This window comes from Mizuhopecten yessoensis, unplaced genomic scaffold, assembly GCF_002113885.1.
Source record: "Mizuhopecten yessoensis strain PY_sf001 unplaced genomic scaffold, ASM211388v2 scaffold5229, whole genome shotgun sequence".
NCBI classification, from domain to species: Eukaryota; Metazoa; Mollusca; class Bivalvia; order Pectinida; family Pectinidae; genus Mizuhopecten; species Mizuhopecten yessoensis.
The window spans coordinates 956,032-975,161 of NW_018405944.1; the positions used below are offsets into that span (position 1 = coordinate 956,032).

Sequence of the window (19,130 nt, forward strand, 5' to 3'; positions counted from 1 at the left end):
GGGGGGGGGGGGGGGGAACCTGGGAACGTTGATTAAAATGTTCAAGTGTTAAAAATCATCTTCCAAGTCTTGTTCATACAATTTATATCCAAGTTATTTTTTTCTGACATTGGTAATCAAACACCCAAACCTGTCATACATTTTTCACAAACTACAAACATACAACACCAGACATCATTAATTGTTGTACAACATACATACAACACCAGACATCAATGTTATACAACAAACATACAACACCAGGCATCAGTGTTGTATAACAAACATACAACACCAGACATCAATGTTACAAACATACAACACCAGACATTAGTGTTGTACAACATACATACAACACCAGACATCAGTGTTGTACAACATACATACAACACCAGCCATCAATGTTGTACAACATACATACAACACCAGACATCACTATTGTACAACAAACATATAGCACCAGACATCAGTGTTGTACAACATACATACAACACCAGACATCAGAAATACAACACCAGCCATCAATGTTGTACAACAAACATACAATACCTGACATCAATGTTGTACAACAAACATACAACACCAGACATCAATGTTATACAACAAACAGACAACACCAGGCAGCAGTGTTGTATAACAAACATACAACACCGGCCATCATTGTTGTACAACATACATACAACACCAGACATCAATGTTATACAACAAACATACAACACCAGACATCAATGTTACAAACATACAACACCAGACATCAATGTTGTATAACAAACATACAACACCAGGCATCAATGTTACAAACATACAACACCGGACATCATTGTTGTACAACAAACATACAACACCCGACATCAATGTTGTACAACATACATACAACACCAGCCATCAATGTTGTACAACAAACATACAACACCTGGCATCAATGTTGTACAACAAACATACAACACCAGAAATAATGTTGTACAACAAACATATAGCACAGACACCAGTGTTGTGCAACATACATACAACACCTGACATCAATGTTGTACAACAAACATACAACACCAGAAATAATGTTGTACAACATACATACAACACCAGACATCAGAAATATAACACCAGCTGTCGATGTTGTACAACATACATACAACACCAGACATCAATGTTGTACAACATTCATACAACACCAGACATCAGTGTTGTACAACATACGTACAACACCAGACATCAGTGTTGTACACCAATTTCAAATATGCAATGTCGGCATTTCGTGTTGCAATTTTCCAGAAGTAGAGTAAATATAGAAGGTTTATTCTGGTAAAGAGAAAATTATTTAGTTAAATTTGTTTATTACATTTGTTTAATCTCCTAACATGATGAAGGAAATAAAATCTTGAAGTTTATTATCTTAACTGAAAATAAACGAACAAGATTGTCTAGTTTATGATGAAATTTAAGCCTAGATATCTAGCAACAGTAAATTTTCTGATGTTTAATCCTTTTTAAAGCTTAATACCTAATCCTCTATTGTCCTTTCAAGGGAGGCTAATTAAATATGTAATCTTCTTATGACTAGCTAGGGTACCCAATAACACTGTGTAGGGTTGTCACACACTATCAGGGACAGCTCCGTTTTAACAGGCGAGCTTCAAGCCACCAGGGACTTAACTTCTGCCTCCAAGACAGGCCCAATGACAATATAATTAACATTACTTTCTATTGTAGATGACAGCTCAAAATCATGTTAATTCACATCAGAAATGAACATCACATGAAAATAAAAAAAAAATGAAAATTTCCCATTTGTGCTTTTTAAATACTTCTTTTTTCTGGTGGTGATGTCTTCTCCATCTATCGACTAATAGATTTGTCTTTTAGATTTTAAAACAAATTCGGCATGTCCATCAAAATGCACATAATTGGGGTTATTAAAATGTAAATTGCCAATTAAAAATTAGTTTTTAATTTGGTGCTGGACTTTTGGGGGTTGTTTTGCACTCTTTAGAAAGTACAGTTCATGTACCGCTAGGAATTCAGTTGAACGCCATAAATTAATATAAAGTACATAGCGAAACCTGTTATATAAATCATTAAGATACAGGATTAATGTCAGCCAGGAAAAGGCAGCTTTTCTAGTCCTTTTTTATGAATTTAATTTTTTGAAAGTTAAACTTGAATGGTAATAATTCAAGATTGTATTATTGAATGAATATTTAACTTGCAAATTGTATAAGAACATTATGGCATAAATTTAGATGATAGAAGCACGGTTGAGTTGACTGATATTTAATGTTTCACATATTCTATTAAAAATCAGTTTAGGAAAATGGAATAATTATGAACCGGGTACCTTAAAAGAACAATCTTGATAAAACTTGAAGTATACCTGTATCACAACTAGGAAATGTGCAATGCACTGTAAGTTAGGTGGCATTCACGCCACGTCAATGTCAAAGGTCAAATAAGTGAAACATATTTACTGCAAAATTATGCCCAGAAAACAGTTGTTATCCATGAAACATCAAACTTAACTGTGTCTTCATCATCTACTGAAAGTGTGAAGTCAAGTGCACTGTCATTTGTAAGTGACTGTACATGTGATCTTGACCTCAAGGTCAAAGGTCAAATATGTGTAAAATTTCTTGTGAAATCTTGTCTGGGACATATAGCTTTTAATAAACTGATAAACTGTTGACATTTTTTTTACGAAACCTTAAGTACACCTGCCTCGCCAATAGAAGGTGTGTTATGTACTGTAATTAGGACACAGTGGTCAAATAAGTGTCTTTTTTATTGTTAAACATGAATTTGTGGAAATTTTATTTTCAAATTATATCTGGTACAATAAATCAAATACTGCTTGTAAGCTTTTAAGTCAAAATTATCTGTATCATTCATGTGTAAAAGCTAGGACTTCAGATTTGAGATATCAACTTCCTTAAGAAACATACAAAAACATTTTTGTCATCTTGAAAAACGTTTTACTTCTCTTACACAACAATAGGTTGAAAAATTGGATAAACAACTAACTATAGGTGAGTTGTGTGTTCTCGAGTACAGAGAATACAAACTGAGAATCTGTACGTTCAAGAATGGAAATATGATGTGAGTTGGTTCCTGAATCACGGCATCTAATCTGTGGCTTGTTTTCCGACGCTTTTGATGCTTCTTTGAAGTGGTGCCACCTTTCTTCCACAGACACGTTATACCTGTTATAGACGGTCGGTGCATGCCGAGTGACCTCTCGGCATCAATAACGTATTTATTTGCACAACATTCAGGTAATAAGTATGCTAATGGTCTTTAGATGAAGTCATCAAATTGGCCTTCTATATAAGACTGATGTTTCCATATTTGATAATGTTAATGGCTTTCTGTTTTCCCCTGTGTCCGTACATCTCAATGCGTATTGGCACAGGCGTAATGGTTTGGTGATGAAGAGATAATTTCTTCATGTTGGGCGTCCATTCAAACTCATTCGTCTGAAACTACAACCTGATGGTTTCACCAGTTACTAAGCAATTTTCTGCACATCTTTTTATTCACCCATTAACTTGTCCGCTGCATCAGAATCGAGAGTTGTCGGTCAGCCAGGTGGAAATAATGAGTCGACTCTCTATATACCTAAGCTCAGAACAGGTAACATTGCCCAAGCTTCAGCTGAAAAATCACTCATTCTCTCGTTATTTCCGCGTCCATGTATTTCACCAGTTGTCTTAACGTTTCTAGACTTTTAAACTGGCTAGGTTGGTGTAGAGTTTCGCTTCATTACCTGTGAATGAGGCGACACAGGCAGGCAAGCATTGGCCCTATTTGTGTGCGTATGGCTCACCGAACAGTGACACTGGATTGCAACCCTGTGACATCTGGTCATAGACATTATTGCCAATTTATCTCCTGCTGTTGTTGTCAAATTAGCCCAATTCTTACTTTCGCTTTCCACATATTTAACATGTCCATGTTATTACACGTTGTTAAATGAGACCAGTGGTGAAGAAATGTAACATCAAATGATTTTCTCTCTGCCTTTGTCAAATTAGCTTCGGTAACGTTTCCTTCTCATTTCTGATATTTTTAAGTTCAATTGACTCTATTCAAATAAATAGTTACTCTAAATTTGAATAAAAAGACATCAAACCAAAAGAAAAAAATTAAATATCAAAATTGAATATATTCACATGCTACAAGGAACAACAGAAAATAACACAAACGACAAAAACACACCACCAGACAACATGTTTAGTACCATCAGCCAGTGTTATTTAAATGATATGATAGCGTTTTAACATATTTTAATTTTCAAAAAAAAAATCCATTTGATTCCTCCTGCTATGTCTATTTCCAGTATAGCCCTGATACTAGGTAGGTACGGTACATGCAATATTTACAAAACAGCTTTAAAATTCCACAAACGGATTGCCTTAATGCTATTACTAACACTCCCAACAAGTTACTTACACAGCTAAGAAGCTGATTTTACCTACAAAACATCCTCATTAAATATTCGAAATACTCCTATATAATGGCTTAACTTTACTACGAAGCCGTCCAACTTGGATATTCAACGTGAGAGCACATTGCTGACTGGGGTCTACAAACATTTTAGGATATATGACCATACCTGTCACAGAATATACAGGTAAAATCCAGGTGTCTGCTGTCTGTGGTAGGTAATTAGACAAGCTGGTAAAACCAGGTGAGAACTAACTTGTAGATGAATCAAATTGTTTAAATTAATTGTTTTCAAATTTTTTTGACATCTTTTATGTAATTGCTTGAATTTTATCGTTTCTGAAACTGCAAATTTATTTTATGCGTCCATTTCATGAATGTGTTTCATGTCCTTTTTTCTTTTTCTTTTTTTCTGGTGGTTCAGACATCAAGAGAGATGTCTTTGGAACCAGTCACCCAGTAAATCATTGTGTCATCATGTTTGTGATAAAACCTGAACATTGTCATCTTTTGTTAACAGGATTGAGGATGAGGAGAAGTTGGACCAGGTGGTGTCCGAGGGAAAATTTCTGCACCAACAGGATAAGCAGTGCTGTGTCCAGTAGAAAGGAACCACCTTAACAAGCCTTGCTGTGTCCAGTAAACTAGCACCATCCTGACAAGATGTGGGATTATTCCAGACTTTAGATTGTGGAGCCATCCGAATGTGGAATTTCCTTTACAGGCTGGAATTACTTCTAATGTGGCACCCATAAACAGGAAAGGAGGCAAAGTGTGGCCCCACCTTCATATAGGAAGGAAGGCAAAGTGTGGCCCCACCTTAATAGAAAGGAAGGCAAAATGTGGCACAACCTTAAAAGAAAGGAAGGCGGTGCTGATCATGAATGTGGCACCATATATATGAAGAGGCAGTTGATTAAAGTTAATCAGAAATGTGGGGCTACAACAGAGGTGGATAGATCAGTTTAACAGGAAGTTGGGCTATGGAAAATTCAGAATGTGGAACCTCCTCAACAGGAAGTTGGGCTATGGTAAATTCAGAATGTGAAATCTCCTGAACAGGAAGTTGGGCTACATTAAATTCAGAAGTGGGAAAATGCTGTCTCAGAATGTGGCACCATCTAAACAGGAAGTTGGGCTGTGCGTAATTGAGAATGTGCAACCGCCTCAACAGGAAGCACAAGGACGATACTCTATCAGAATGTGGCACCACCCGAACAGGAAGTTGGGCTATGCTTGATTTTAGTATGTGACAACTTACTTGGAAGCAGTGTTAACAAGTGGACTAATGCCGAAAACAGGAATTTAAAGACAGAAATGTGGAAAATGTAAAAGGATAGAAACAATAAATCAAAAATAGGAGGGAAATGTGGCAAAGAGATGTGGATAAGAGCCATTGCTGAAGCTGTACAGGATACAGGACATAAAATCACACAAAATCCCAATTGGACATTTCCATCATGCTGTTGGTTCTGTATACATACTTTCAAAATAACTGTATCCTCTGTCATGATACAGCAAAAAAAAAAAGCAAATATATACTACAAATAAAAAAAAAAAATCTTACAAATACTGTCGGGGTAAAACAAATAAGAGACATCAACGGTTTAAGTTGGGATATAAAAGTAAAAGTTGGTTTAGCCTGAAATGTTCAGTGCATCTGTGGCTAAAACCATTAAATTATAATTTGTTCAAGAAAAATAGCATTAAAAACTACATGAAGAATGAGTGAAAAATGTCCAATGGTAACTTTAATGAAGGTAACTAGAAAATAATGTGCCCTCAGTATTCTGTGTTGTGATCCCTATTTTTTCAGTTAATCCATGTGCTTATCTCCCCTTAATTGTCTCCCCTGGCAAGTAGTCCGCATGATGACATTTGAACTATTTATGAGGCAAATGTCAAAAAAAGGCTAAAATTAAGGTAATGTTTCAGAAATTAATTTTAAAAAATGTCTGAAGGACAAAGCAAAATATATTTTTGGAGCTAGATGATATCAGAACACTCTTGAATTAATTTTCAATCAGAAGCACAGATATTGAAGACTTTAATTCTGTGACGATCGATGAACTACACAAGTACAGCCTTGTGTGATTGATTATTTAACTTTTAAACCACTGGAAAACAAAACTCTGACATTCTGTCTATAAGACCAGGTCTATTCTGTTCACTTGACTCATGATCATTCACCCCTGGAGTTTCATAATGAACTATTCTAACCTTTGAAATGGAAGGGTTCAAATGTGTCTTTTCAGGGGTAAATGAGTTAATGAGTAAAAAAAATTATTATAACATTATAAAGTTATTTGGTTTCTTTTTCTCTTGCTGTGCCAACCCTGCCTGAAGTTTTAAAATAAATTTTGAGCAGGTAAAGCAGAGTTTTTTGGTGGTTTTTTTTTACCTTTTCTGGAGTTACTAAGAAAAGAAAACATGTTGTTTAGAAACATGTTTTATTTTCATGTGGCCTAAAGTAAAATAAAACCATTTATTAAATACCGGTTTCCGATGGTTGATATGTTATAGAAAACAATCATGACGTTATGCAACCATATGAAATGTAATGCCATGTTTTTAAACATTCAAATAATCATTATTTCCAAAGTTAAATACTTTTATAAGTTGATCCAGGCTTATAGTTCTAGCTAAAGTGTTTGTTTGAACCAGCATGGTCTATCTACCTGAGTGTGGGGGTGTTGTGTTTCATTGGTAAAGGTATATTCCTAGGCGTGTAGAAATTACATGTAGAAGTCACCTGATGATCTGGAGATTTAAAAAGAAAAAAATGCTTTCCTGGGTGATTGTATTCGAGATCGTAAATCCATCTTTCCGTTTCACTTTCATTTGACTTGATTATAGCGAGCTGAGCTCTGCTAGCTCAATAAAAAAAATGAGGGTTAAAATTTCAATTTGTGATATTGAATAATTATGAAAACTAGAATATACTTTTCCTTGATTTAAGAAGTATCACCCTTAGACTATATACTCAAAATTACCTGTGTTTACACAAAGTTTTCAAAACATTTTCATTTTCATATGTAAATTTACTGTTATTATTCGTGTATTGTGCACACTCCTGTATAATACACAGGTGCTTTTTGGGGAGATTTATTTTAATAATTGAGATGACGGTATGGATCTTCCCAATTAACTGTAAAATGAAAGCATTGTACCCTACGAACTTGCCTAAAGGGGATCCAGAATAGATATATGTGTTACGATTTTAGAGCAAATATGGTATGCAGAGTGTTTTAAAATCTGCTTTAAATGTGTTATTAAGGATATATCAGTATTATTTTCATTTTGTTTGTAGTACCAGTACCTATTTTCCATTGTAGAATAGAAAAAATTGTAGAATTTCTAAAATGAAAACACACTTAAAGTATTAATGAATAGTATATTTGCTTATTATTAATTGATTTTAGTAGAATTAGACGTTTTGAACGCTATTCCCTTTTTTTTTATCATTTACAAGAAATTGTATCTTTGTAAAAATAATCCTTTGCTTATTTTTATTCACAGAAAAAAGATCAATCTAAATCGTGGTACAGTAGATAATTTGCAACTTGGATTTTGCTTCATTGCAACTATTTAGAAATTTGGCATCTTTTGAAAAGTAAAGGTTGTGAACTATCATTCCAAATTGTTATTGTTTCAGAAATATATTTTGTCAAAGTTTCAATAAGAATTTCTCATGACTTTACATTGATATGAGATTTTGTTACTATGTATTTAAGGTAGCCTATCCCATCTGTTTGTTATGCTGTTTGGAGACTTAATTTAAACATGTAAATTTAATTGTTATGATGTATGTATACGGTTTGTATACACAGTGTACAAAGGTGGAACCTATAAATTTGATTTGCTCGGGTGTATTAACATGAATTACTCAAAATCTAAATAATTTTGTGCGTATACTTTATTTTGCGAAATCTCATGCCTGTACATTTTTCTCAAAAATGCTTGAATTTGCTGTTGGGATGATGCTATTTCAGTATTGATGGTATTTATCTCTTGAGATTATATTTGTCAACCGTTTAAATTTGCAATGGTGTCTGGTTGGGCGATTGATAAAACCTGCCTATCAATTAAGTTGTTAGATTGTGCTACACTGTAATACAAGATGCTCGGCCTTTAATCAATTAGATTGACAATATATTTGAGGGGGACACACTAAGCTATCAGTTATATATGTTGCAATGTATTCACCCCTGACATTTTGTAATGAACTATTCCAACCTTTGAATTGGAGGAGTTCAAATGTGTCTTTAGAGGTGAATGAGTTAAACTGCCACCATAACGTAACATTGGCACTGTAAAGGGATTTGGTGATATATAGAGACAAATAAAAACTGGCTGTAAGCGAGGTTGCAAATTAAAGGAGGGGCATTATATTAAGGTTTTACCGTATATAAGGGCGCATCAATTACCATTATATGATCATGTGTGTTTAGTAAGCGTTATAAAAAATATGATGTAATTCAAGAAAATCTCAGTACAAATGCCTGCAGAGATCTGTACGCTTTGTAACTAGTGAGGAAAACTGGTGTTGAGAATTTAAGTCTTGAATGTTTGGCTAAATACCAATTCGTGTTCAAGATATATGATTTGTAAGTGTGTTGCTTTAAAATTGTTGCTGTATACAGCCTATCTGGATAGCCAACCTGATGGTGATCCCTGTGTCGTTTTAACCAAATCATCTGTGATACTATGTAAAAAAACATTGTGTACCTGTTTCAACTCATGTTTTGAAGAAATGTTAATCACAACAGTGAACTAACTAACAAATACTGCACCTATTTGTATGTAGATTGAACATCAATGAACCACATTATGACTACATGTTGAATAAATTAATATTGCCGTACAACAATGACTGTTATTGAATATCAGTTATAAACACTGTCTGTTATTGAATATCAGTTATAATCACTGTCTGTTATTGAATATCAGTTATAAACATTGTCTGTTATTGAATATCAGTCACCACAGGGTAACATACACATATTTAGACATCCGTCTTACTACGGTATATAAATTGTTTACAATATGACCTTGACTATGTACTATGTAAGTTGAATATCAGTAAAACATTTGAAGAAGTAACTTTGTATTGTAGTTGAACCTATAGATGTACATGCATTCAGCTTTATATGTATGTGTGGCAGATGTACATGCATTTAGCTTTATATGTATGTGTGGCAGATGTACATGCATTCAGCTTTATATGTATGTGTGGCTGATTTTAATTTTACATAGAATTATGGCTGCCTTCTAGCTTCGAGCTAGAGGGAATTTCACTTAAGCTCAGTGGTAGAGCGTCCCACTTGGAACCTGGAGATCGTGGGTTCGATCCCCGTCGGAAGCACACTATTCTCTTTCCTGTTACGTACATGTTAACCTGATGTGGCTGCCAACCTCCTTATAAAGAAGGCGTTTTTTATTGTTTATCATTCATATTATTAATACGGTAGATTTCTTCGGCAACATAATTTATTATATGAAAAGAGTTTTTGTTGTAGAAAAATATCACGTTCTGTAAAGTCAGAAATCCAAGATATGTGATAACGTTAATCTGTATGTAAATTGACCTGAAGTACACATCGTGTTGTAATCGGTACTGAAATGACAAAAAGGTCAGGTACTCTGTTTGTTGTTATATCACTACTATTTCGTGAAAAATGATGACAACTCCTGCCTACACAAAGTGTGATGCATGTCGGATGTGTTTATGATCAGGTGCTAGGGCGATGTTGGGTATATACATGAGTCAGGTGAGAAGGCATGCTTCTGACCGGGTGGTAGGTGTATTTTCAGGTAAATGTCATCCTTTGTTCATCTCTTTATCTGTCATATCCTTGCAATGGACCTGAAAAATTCAAATCTGTGGTTTCCTTTTATTTTGTCTGACATTGTTTTTTTGCTTGAAATTTGTACACTAATTAAAGTACTAATAAGAGTACTTTTTGTATAGCAAAAACAATTCTTTAAACAAACGTACAACATAAAATGAATGAAAAGCTTTGTTTTTAAATCTTGAAGGAAAAAAAAGTCAAAAGTTTTGTTCAGTTTCACTTGTATCTACAAGTTAACCCGTCACACTTACTGACCTCCACAGATCCGAATGTTGCTACTGTGCAAACATTCACAGAGAAAAGTGTGAAACTTGGGATTTGTTTTTCATTTATTTATATAGAAAATAAGGTTACAAATCCTATGATTTTAAGAGATATTACTAAAATTGCTGTCTCAGATATATTATATGGTGTTTTTTTATTGTATTTATAAAGTAGTAAGCTATTATAAAACACCAGTTTTCTGATAATCTTAAGGAGGTATGCTATCTTACTGTGGAATAAAGACTTAAGGCTGTATGCTTCCTTACCGTGACACGAAGACTTAAGGCTGAAAGACTTAAGGCTGTATGCAACTTTACTGAGACACAGAGATTTAAGGATGTATGCTACCTTACTATGACATGAAGACTTAAGGCTGTATGCTACTTTACTGTGACATGGAGACTTAAGGGTGTATGTTACCTTACTTTGACNCTTACTATGACATGAAGACTTAAGGCTGTATGCAACTTTACTGAGACACAGAGATTTAAGGATGTATCCTACTTTACTGTGACATGGAGACTTAAGGCTGTATGCTATTTCAATATAAGATGGAGACGTAAGGCTGTATGCTACCTTACTGCGACATGGAGACTTAAGGCTGTATGCTACCTTACTGTGACATGGAGACTTAAGGCTGTATGCTATTTCACTATAAGATGGAGACGTAAGGCTGTATGCTACCTTACTGCGACATGGAGACTTAAGGCTGTATGCTACCTTACTGTGACATGGAGACTTAAGGCTGTATGCTACCTTACTGTGACATGGAGACTTAAGGCTGTATGCCACCTTACTGTGACATGAAGACTTAAGGCGGTATGCTACTTCACTATAAGATGGAGACTTAAGGCTGTATGCTACCTTACTGTGACATGAAGACTTAAGGCTGTATGCTACCTTACTGTGACATAATGACTTAATACTGTATGCAATCTTTATGTGACATGTATATCCTTAACAAAAAGAGTTAAACACTAAATCACCAAGAATTTATTTTAACTAATACATCAAAAACAAATGTAAAAGATGCACATATTATTTTATCGACACACGTGTAAGACAGATATACCAATACAGTATGCAGCGTTTTACGTATTTATAAATATTAAGGGATTTTTTTAAGGTACCATACAGCCTTAAGTGATAGTTGAAATATACCACAGGTATTTAAGATTGCTTGATACAAGAGCTTGTATTTGATAACATTAAAAGGTGCCATAATTTCCAGTTGTTCACATGATCTAGTGAATGAAGGACCATCATAAACCTGAACCATGTGCAATATAACCTGTGTAAACGGAACCCTCTATAATTCATCAAACTGTCTAAACAGTACACTTTCTAGTCTGTAAACCTATCTTAACAGTACACTATAGTATGTAAACCTGTCTAAACAATATACTGTATAGTATGTAAACCTGTCTAAACAATATACTGTATAGTCTGTAAACCTGTCTTAACAGTACACTATAGTCTGTAAACCTGTCTGTAAACCTGTCTAAATGGTATACTGTGTCTTAACAGTCCACTGTATAATCTGTAAACCTGTCTAAACAGAACCCTCTGTCACCTGTTAACCTGTCTAAGCTGAGGACTGTAGACTCTACTCAAGTTGATAGTCTGTAAGGTTACTAATATATTACCTTTTATGTTGATTAATGCTCTTCCATCAAGTTGGACAAATCTGAAATCTGACAGTGTATCAATTTCAGTCTAATTTTCTCTTATTTTTTCTTAAAAGTTTTCATTGTTATAAGCATATCAGGATAATCAGAGAAGCAAATTGTGTTCTGCTGAAAGAAAACAAAATTTGGAAAAGAAAATTAGATTTTTTACTTGTGAAGATCATTAATTTCAAATATATATAGGTTAGGAAATGCAGAAGTATGTATGTATTTTGATATGTATTATATTGTACTCACATGGAGACTGTGTAGAAAGTTTGTCTACTGAGCTTTATGCAGAGACAGATATGGATTTGGTACATATGTGTGTATAAAGGAACACATGTGTTACAAAACTTCAGATGTATGTGTCACATGAACTGGAACTTGGGTAATCCAGACTCCGGGAAACTCCCTCAATGGAACCTCTGTAATCTGGACTCTCTGGGAAACTCCCTTAATGGAACCTAGCTAACAGTAATCTGGACTCTCTGGGAAACTCACTCAATGGAACCCCTGTAATCTGCACTCTCTGGGAATCTACCTCAATTGAACCTTGGTAGTCTGGACTCTCTTGGACACTCCTTCAATGAAACCTTGGTAATCTGGGCTCTCTGGGAAACTCCCTCAATGGAACTTTGGTAATCTGGACTCTCTTGGAAACTCCCTCAATGAAACCTCTGTAATCTGGACTCTGGGGAAACTCCCTCAATGGAACCTCTGTAATCTGGACTCTCTAGGAAACTCCCTCAATGGAACCTGACAGTAATCTGGACTTTCTGGCAAACTCCCTCAAATAAACCTCTGTAATCTGGACTCTCTGGGAAAACTCCCTCAAAGGAACCTCTGTAATCTGGACTCTCTGGGAAACTCCCTCAATTGAACCTGACAGTAATCTTGACTCTCTGGGAAACTCCCTCAATGGAACCTTGGTAATCTGGACTCTCTGGGAAACTCCATCAATGGAACCTTGGAAATCTGGATGCTCTGGGAAACTCCCTCAATGGAACCTTAATGATCTGGACTTTCTAGAAATCAACAGTTGTATTGAAGAAATTAATTTTGATACATGAACATGAAAAAAAATAATCATGAATCTTCAGAAAAATACTGAAGACTGCTAGGTACTCTTGTTTGCTGTATGTACTGGAGGACTGCTAGGTACTCTTGTTGGCTGTATGTACTGGAGGACTGCTAGGTACTCCTATTAGCTGTATGTACTGGAGGACTGCTAGGTACTCTTGTTAGCTGTATTTACTGGATGACTGCTGGGTACTCTTGTTAGCTGTATGTACTGGAGGACTGCTAGGTACTCTTGTAGGCTGTATGTACTGGAGAACTGCTATGTGCTCCTGTTTGCTGTGTGTGTACTGGAGGACTGCTGGGTACTCCTGTTAGCTGTATGTACTGGAGGACTGCTAGGTACTCCTGTTAGCTGTATGTGTACTGGAGGACTGCTGGGTACTCCTGTTAGCTGTATGTACTGGAGGACCGCTAGGTACTCCTATTAGTTGTATGTACTGGAGGACTGATAGGTACTCTTGTTGGCTGTGTGTACTGGAGGACTGCTAGGAACTCCTGTCAGCTGTATGTACTGGAGGACCGCTAGGTACTCTTGTTGGCCGTCTGTAATGGAGGACTGATAGGTACTCTTGTTGGCTGTGTGTACTGGAGGACTGCTGGGGACTCCTGTTAGCTGTATGTGTACTGGAGGACTGCTGGGTACTCCTATTAGCTGTATGTACTGGAGGGGTGCTAGGTACGCATGTTAGCTGTATGTACTGGATGACTGCTAGGTACTCCTGTTGGCTGTATGTACTGGAGCACTGCTAGGTACTCCTGTTAGCTGCATGTGTACTGGAGGACTGCTGGGGACTCCTGTTAGCTGTATGTGTACTGGAGGACTGCTGGGTACTCTTGTTAGCTGTATTTACTGGATGACTGCTGGGTACTCTTGTTAGCTGTATTTACTGGAGGACTGCTGGGTACTCGTGTTAGCTGTATGTACTGGATGACTGCTAGGTACTCTTGTTTGCTGTATGTACTGGAGGACTACTAGGTACTCTTGTTGGCTGGATGTACTGGAGGACTGCTATGTACTCCTGTTAGCTGTATATGTACTGGAGGACTGCTTGGTACTCCTGTTAGCTGTATGGACTTGAATGTTTTGCTGAGCTAGATTTGTGATGTAGTATCAGGTCTTTAACCCTAATATGGACTCTGGGGAAACTCCCTCAATGGAACCTTAATGATCTGGACTTTCTAGAAATCAACAGTTGTATTGAAGAAATTAATTTTGATACATGAACATGAAAAAAAAAATCATGAATCTTCAGAAAATTACTGAAGACTGCTAGGTACTCTTGTTGGCCGTCTGTAATGGAGGACTGATAGGTACTCTTGTTGGCTGGATGTACTGGAGGACTGCTAGGGACTCATGTTAGCTGTATGTGTACTGGAGGACTGCTGGGTACTCGTGTTAGCTGTATGTACTGGTGGACTGCTAGGTACTCTTGTTAGCTGTATGTACTTGAATGTTTTGCTGAGCTAGATTTGTGATGTAGTATCAGGTCTTTAACAGTGCCTATATTTAACAACCTAAACAGCGTTGGATGCTTCCTGTCTCTCCGTAAATCGTGGAGATTTTGCTCAATGTGAAAAGCCGGTAGGATCGTGATAGTCCGATAATGCTGTGTTACACATATAGCTTACAATTGTGCTTTACATGTTGGAGTGATGTCCAGATGGTTCTTTGTTGCTTGTCATACTCTTGTATTTTTACGTTTTATATTATTTTACCTTAGTTCACAATTCACATACATGTTTATATGTCATTGCCATGTACATGTATAACATATATTTGTGATTTTAAAGAAATTTTGTAAAAAGTTAAACAGCGTTTTGGTTTCTGGATTGCAGTGACCAGGAAGCGTAAATTAAACATCGTTTTATTTTTTGCCTTACAGCATCATATACCATTGAATTCATGTTCTCGATATCACATGATTTGATAAAAAAGTTTTGTACTCTGAGTTGAAACAATGGAAGATGTATCGGGTATTTCATTAAATTTTGTAAATCCATGAAATGTTCAAACTCATTTTTTTTTAGCCATTAGAATGTCTTTAAGTAATTTATTGACATTTTCTTGACCTGTTTACATTTATATCCATTGATTTTTTCCACAGTTGATGGCGGATTAGCCTACATAAGTCATATAAGCTGGTGGAGACTGAACCCGTATTAAGATTTGGGGTCAGTCACTTTTTACACATCATAAAAAGTCACTGTGCTTATTTATCTTTATTGCACTCTCATTTACAATTATTGTACTGACGAACATCAGCAACTTGTGTACATTGTATTACTTTCGACTAGATCATCCAATCACCTCCTCGTTACCAAGGTCATTCTCCACGTTACCAAGGTCACTGTATCAGTGAGGATACTATAGTTCATTTACCTTCAGGTAACTACAGTTACTCGTGTAAAATTGTTTTACTATTCTCATTCAACTGCAACCACTAGCTGTTCCTCCTTAATATTCTTTTTACAAGATGTATGATTTTGACATCAAATGTCTTGAAAATGGTACTTTTTTAATTTGCAGTTTTGGAAATGATGTCCACTGTATTGTGTCATTTGTATGTCCAATTATTTGTTTGATAATCTTACTCGCTCAAATGCTCATGTTTATACGGTCTCAATAAGATTTAAAGTTTACAGAAATATTTTCAACTTTCAAAATATCCGTTATTGTGATAGTCATCTAAATTAAAGCGCCTAATATCAGTGACTAACATTCAACTGGTTCAGGTCACAGAATTTAGGTGACTGAACTAAATAACTCTATTAAAGCAGCAGAAATAATACGCTTAATTCATGAAACTGAAATAATTCACTTACCCTGGTAATTCAAGCAACTGAAATAAGTCATTTCAAATTCACTCAAAAGAAGGTATGCATCAGTTGAAATTATGAAAAGTCGGGGGTGGGCTTATTACCAGGCATGGGCTTATTACCGGTAAAGTACGGTACATGTATTAACATTTTAACAACTCCTACTCTTAACCAGAATATTTACTTGTCCTCTGGTGTCTAGAGTGATGTTGAATCTGAAAAACTTACATAATTCATTTTATTTTGTTAACTGTTTTTCACAAGAAATGTGTGTATTTTGTTAAGTTATCAAGTCCTCCTACCTGTTCTTTGTTTTTGTAACAAGCAAGAAATAAGATTTTGTTTAAGAGTCAATATAAAACAATTGAGAAGTTTCATTTAAAGCTGTCTGATGTCACTTGAAATGTTGTAGGGTTTTTTTCATTTTTTTTTTTCATGATAACATGTTTATGATATCTTATCATGTTTTCTATGTTGGTGCTTTTAATTTGTATAACCCATAGATCATAAAATCATGACAGATATACATTGTTTACTTTCTCAAGAACTTATATCATACCTACCTGACCTGTTCTGTATTTACCTGTTCAGGTAAGTTATGTACAGGTGTATGTTAACAGGTGTTCTTTGATTACAGGTAGGTGTAATAACATCACATCTGTAAATATTTATAATGTTTATTCAGTAATGTTTTATTAAAGATATTATTTCTTGGATGTACAGCAGAATTGTTGTTTGTTTGTGTGGAATACATCTCAATTCATATCATATCAGTTATTGAAATATTTATTTTCATAATGCACCAAGTTCTTTCAGTTGGACTGGTATTTCATTTACAACATTTTGATATTCGATTTGAAAATTTTCCTTAAAAGTGAATTTGTTTGTACAAGGCCATTTATCATTGACCTTTATAAAAAAATATATGTAATGTTAGATTTTTGTAATATCAGAACATTTCCCAAACAGAACTCCCGTCAATCTTTAGGCTTATCAGGTACATCTTCACATTTTTGTATCTAGGTTGATTGTATAAAAAAAAAATCAGGTATTGTACTGTATTCATTGATCAGCTTATTTACCATAGACATACTCGTGATTAAAATATGTTTTCTTCAGTGAAGAGAAACCAATGGACCAGTCTTGGTCATTGTGTATGAATAGTGCCATGTTGTGCTGCAGGTTTTGCACCAGAAAACAATATAGTATTATGATAAAATAAAAAAAAACATTTGACTAATTGTGAGTTTTATATTTAACCCTGTATTTGTAGGCGATATACAACAGAGATAAATACAATTCCTGCTGTATAGGCGAGTGTTCTTACTAAAACGTGTGTAGGTTAAGGGTATATGATACTAGTACCTTACTGTGACTAAATCTATCTTCTTCGCAAAAGAGTTCCACAGTAAGGTACCTGTAAAATGTGCTTTCTTTTAACTCATTCACCACTGAAGAAACATTTGAACTCTTCCATTCAAAGGTTGGAATTGTTCATTATGTAATTCAGGGGTGAACGAGTTAAGGAAAATATTCAAAATGTAAGTTTTGTTAGATACAATAGGGCCAGGGTTGAGAGCTTACCTGGGTCACATTGAAGTCTGCTTGCTAGTTGTATATAGTGCTTTAATGTTGCAGTCAATTTTTTCAAAGTTTTGTTCTTTAAAATAAAATAAATAGTTTGTAAATTCCTTACAACACCATTATAAGTGAATAGTACTATCTAACTCTCAAGCAGTCAGACAACAGATCACTAGGTTTTTATTGTGAAAATCTGTTTAAAGCTTTGAAATATAAGTCTATTTGTTTCACCAATTCAGCAGATATGGAGTTATTTGAATTTTGATTACTGGAGTCAAAGGTCAAGCTTATATCTCAATACTATAATGTGTATTTGTGTCTGTAACTGTCAATCATGCAACATTAAAAATGAAATAGTTCTGTTGTTGTGGAGTTGTTTTTAGCTCTGTTGTTCAATTAAAGGGAACAGGAAGACAAATCTGCAAATATATAAGTTGAAAACACTTCCAGATGGAGTATCTCACTGTATCTCGATTTCCAACCTTTGGTCTAAAAGATACCAATGGAAGCAAACTGTTACCATTAAGTATATCAAATAATCTCGCTCCTTAAACGGGCAATCATCAAAGGGCCGCGGTGACCAAGTGGTAAGGCCTCTGTGATGACATTCTGCTACCAGGAGCCCTCCACCACTGGGTCGCCTGTTCGAGACCTACGTGGGACAGTCGCCTGCCTTGTACTGCCGTAGGTCGGTGATTTTTCTCCTTGAACTCTGGCTTTCCTTCACCACCAAAACATTTAAAAAACATTTAAAATCGCCGCAATGACCGCCATCTTGTAAATGACAAACAAATAATCGTGCAATGACCCTAGGCTTTACAACAACTGTTACTGCGTCCTGCTCTCATTAATGATAAAGACAATGGCTGTCCAGTACTAATTTTATGTGCGAGTTCCTGTATACAATAGGGTCTTTACCAGTGTATCGAGTTTGTTTAGGGATTGTTCGTCTTCGTAACAGGTTTAAAATAAAGACGATTTATATAGACATAATCTGCTGTACACTGGCTTCTGTAAACTGTCGGACAGTGAACTTTATTGGGACGAACAGCTGTGATCAAACGACGGCGGTGTCCACTGATGATGACGTCACTTTAACGTACCAGCAATCTCGATCTCTTCTTGTCCCAAATGAAATATGTCCGATTCCGCGAAGGGTCCTACATGAGTTGCCTCATTCGATGATGCAGTGGGTTACAACCGTTTAATTCATTTCTTATCGCTCCGAACCGGCAAGATCTTTTTATCTTCACTAGTGTATGGGATATGTGTTGATGGGTGTTATATGTGAAGTTGGCCGCACAAATATACAAAAAGGTCCTCATGACCGTCGTTTTAAAATTGTGTCTATCGTTACTCATCTTAACGGAATCTATATATTTGGTATAAACTTTTAAGATGAATTTTTAAAACATGTAAAATCGCCGCAATGACCACCATCTTGTAAATGTTA

The 19,130-nt window shown here is 35.5% G+C and overlaps 1 protein-coding gene and 1 long non-coding RNA gene across 10 annotated transcripts in view; both read left to right on the plus strand.

The window, feature by feature from the left end:
• LOC110450431 (EH domain-binding protein 1-like) overlaps window positions 1-6,833 on the plus strand; it is a 92,334-nt gene extending 85,501 nt beyond the window's left edge. For all 9 annotated transcript variants that reach the window (XM_021497951.1, XM_021497955.1, XM_021497956.1 and 6 more), the window contains one exon: window positions 4,934-6,833. In XM_021497951.1, the coding sequence (XP_021353626.1) occupies window positions 4,934-5,018 (85 nt within the window). In that variant the 3' untranslated portion in view covers window positions 5,019-6,833. The remainder of the gene's footprint in view (window positions 1-4,933) is intronic.
• A 7,477-nt stretch (window positions 6,834-14,310) lies between these two features.
• Window positions 14,311-18,035, plus strand: LOC110450432. Its single transcript, XR_002462979.1, has 2 exons — window positions 14,311-14,394; window positions 14,767-18,035. It is a non-coding gene; the product is annotated as an uncharacterized LOC110450432 (long non-coding RNA).
• Window positions 18,036-19,130: the final 1,095 nt, after the last annotated feature.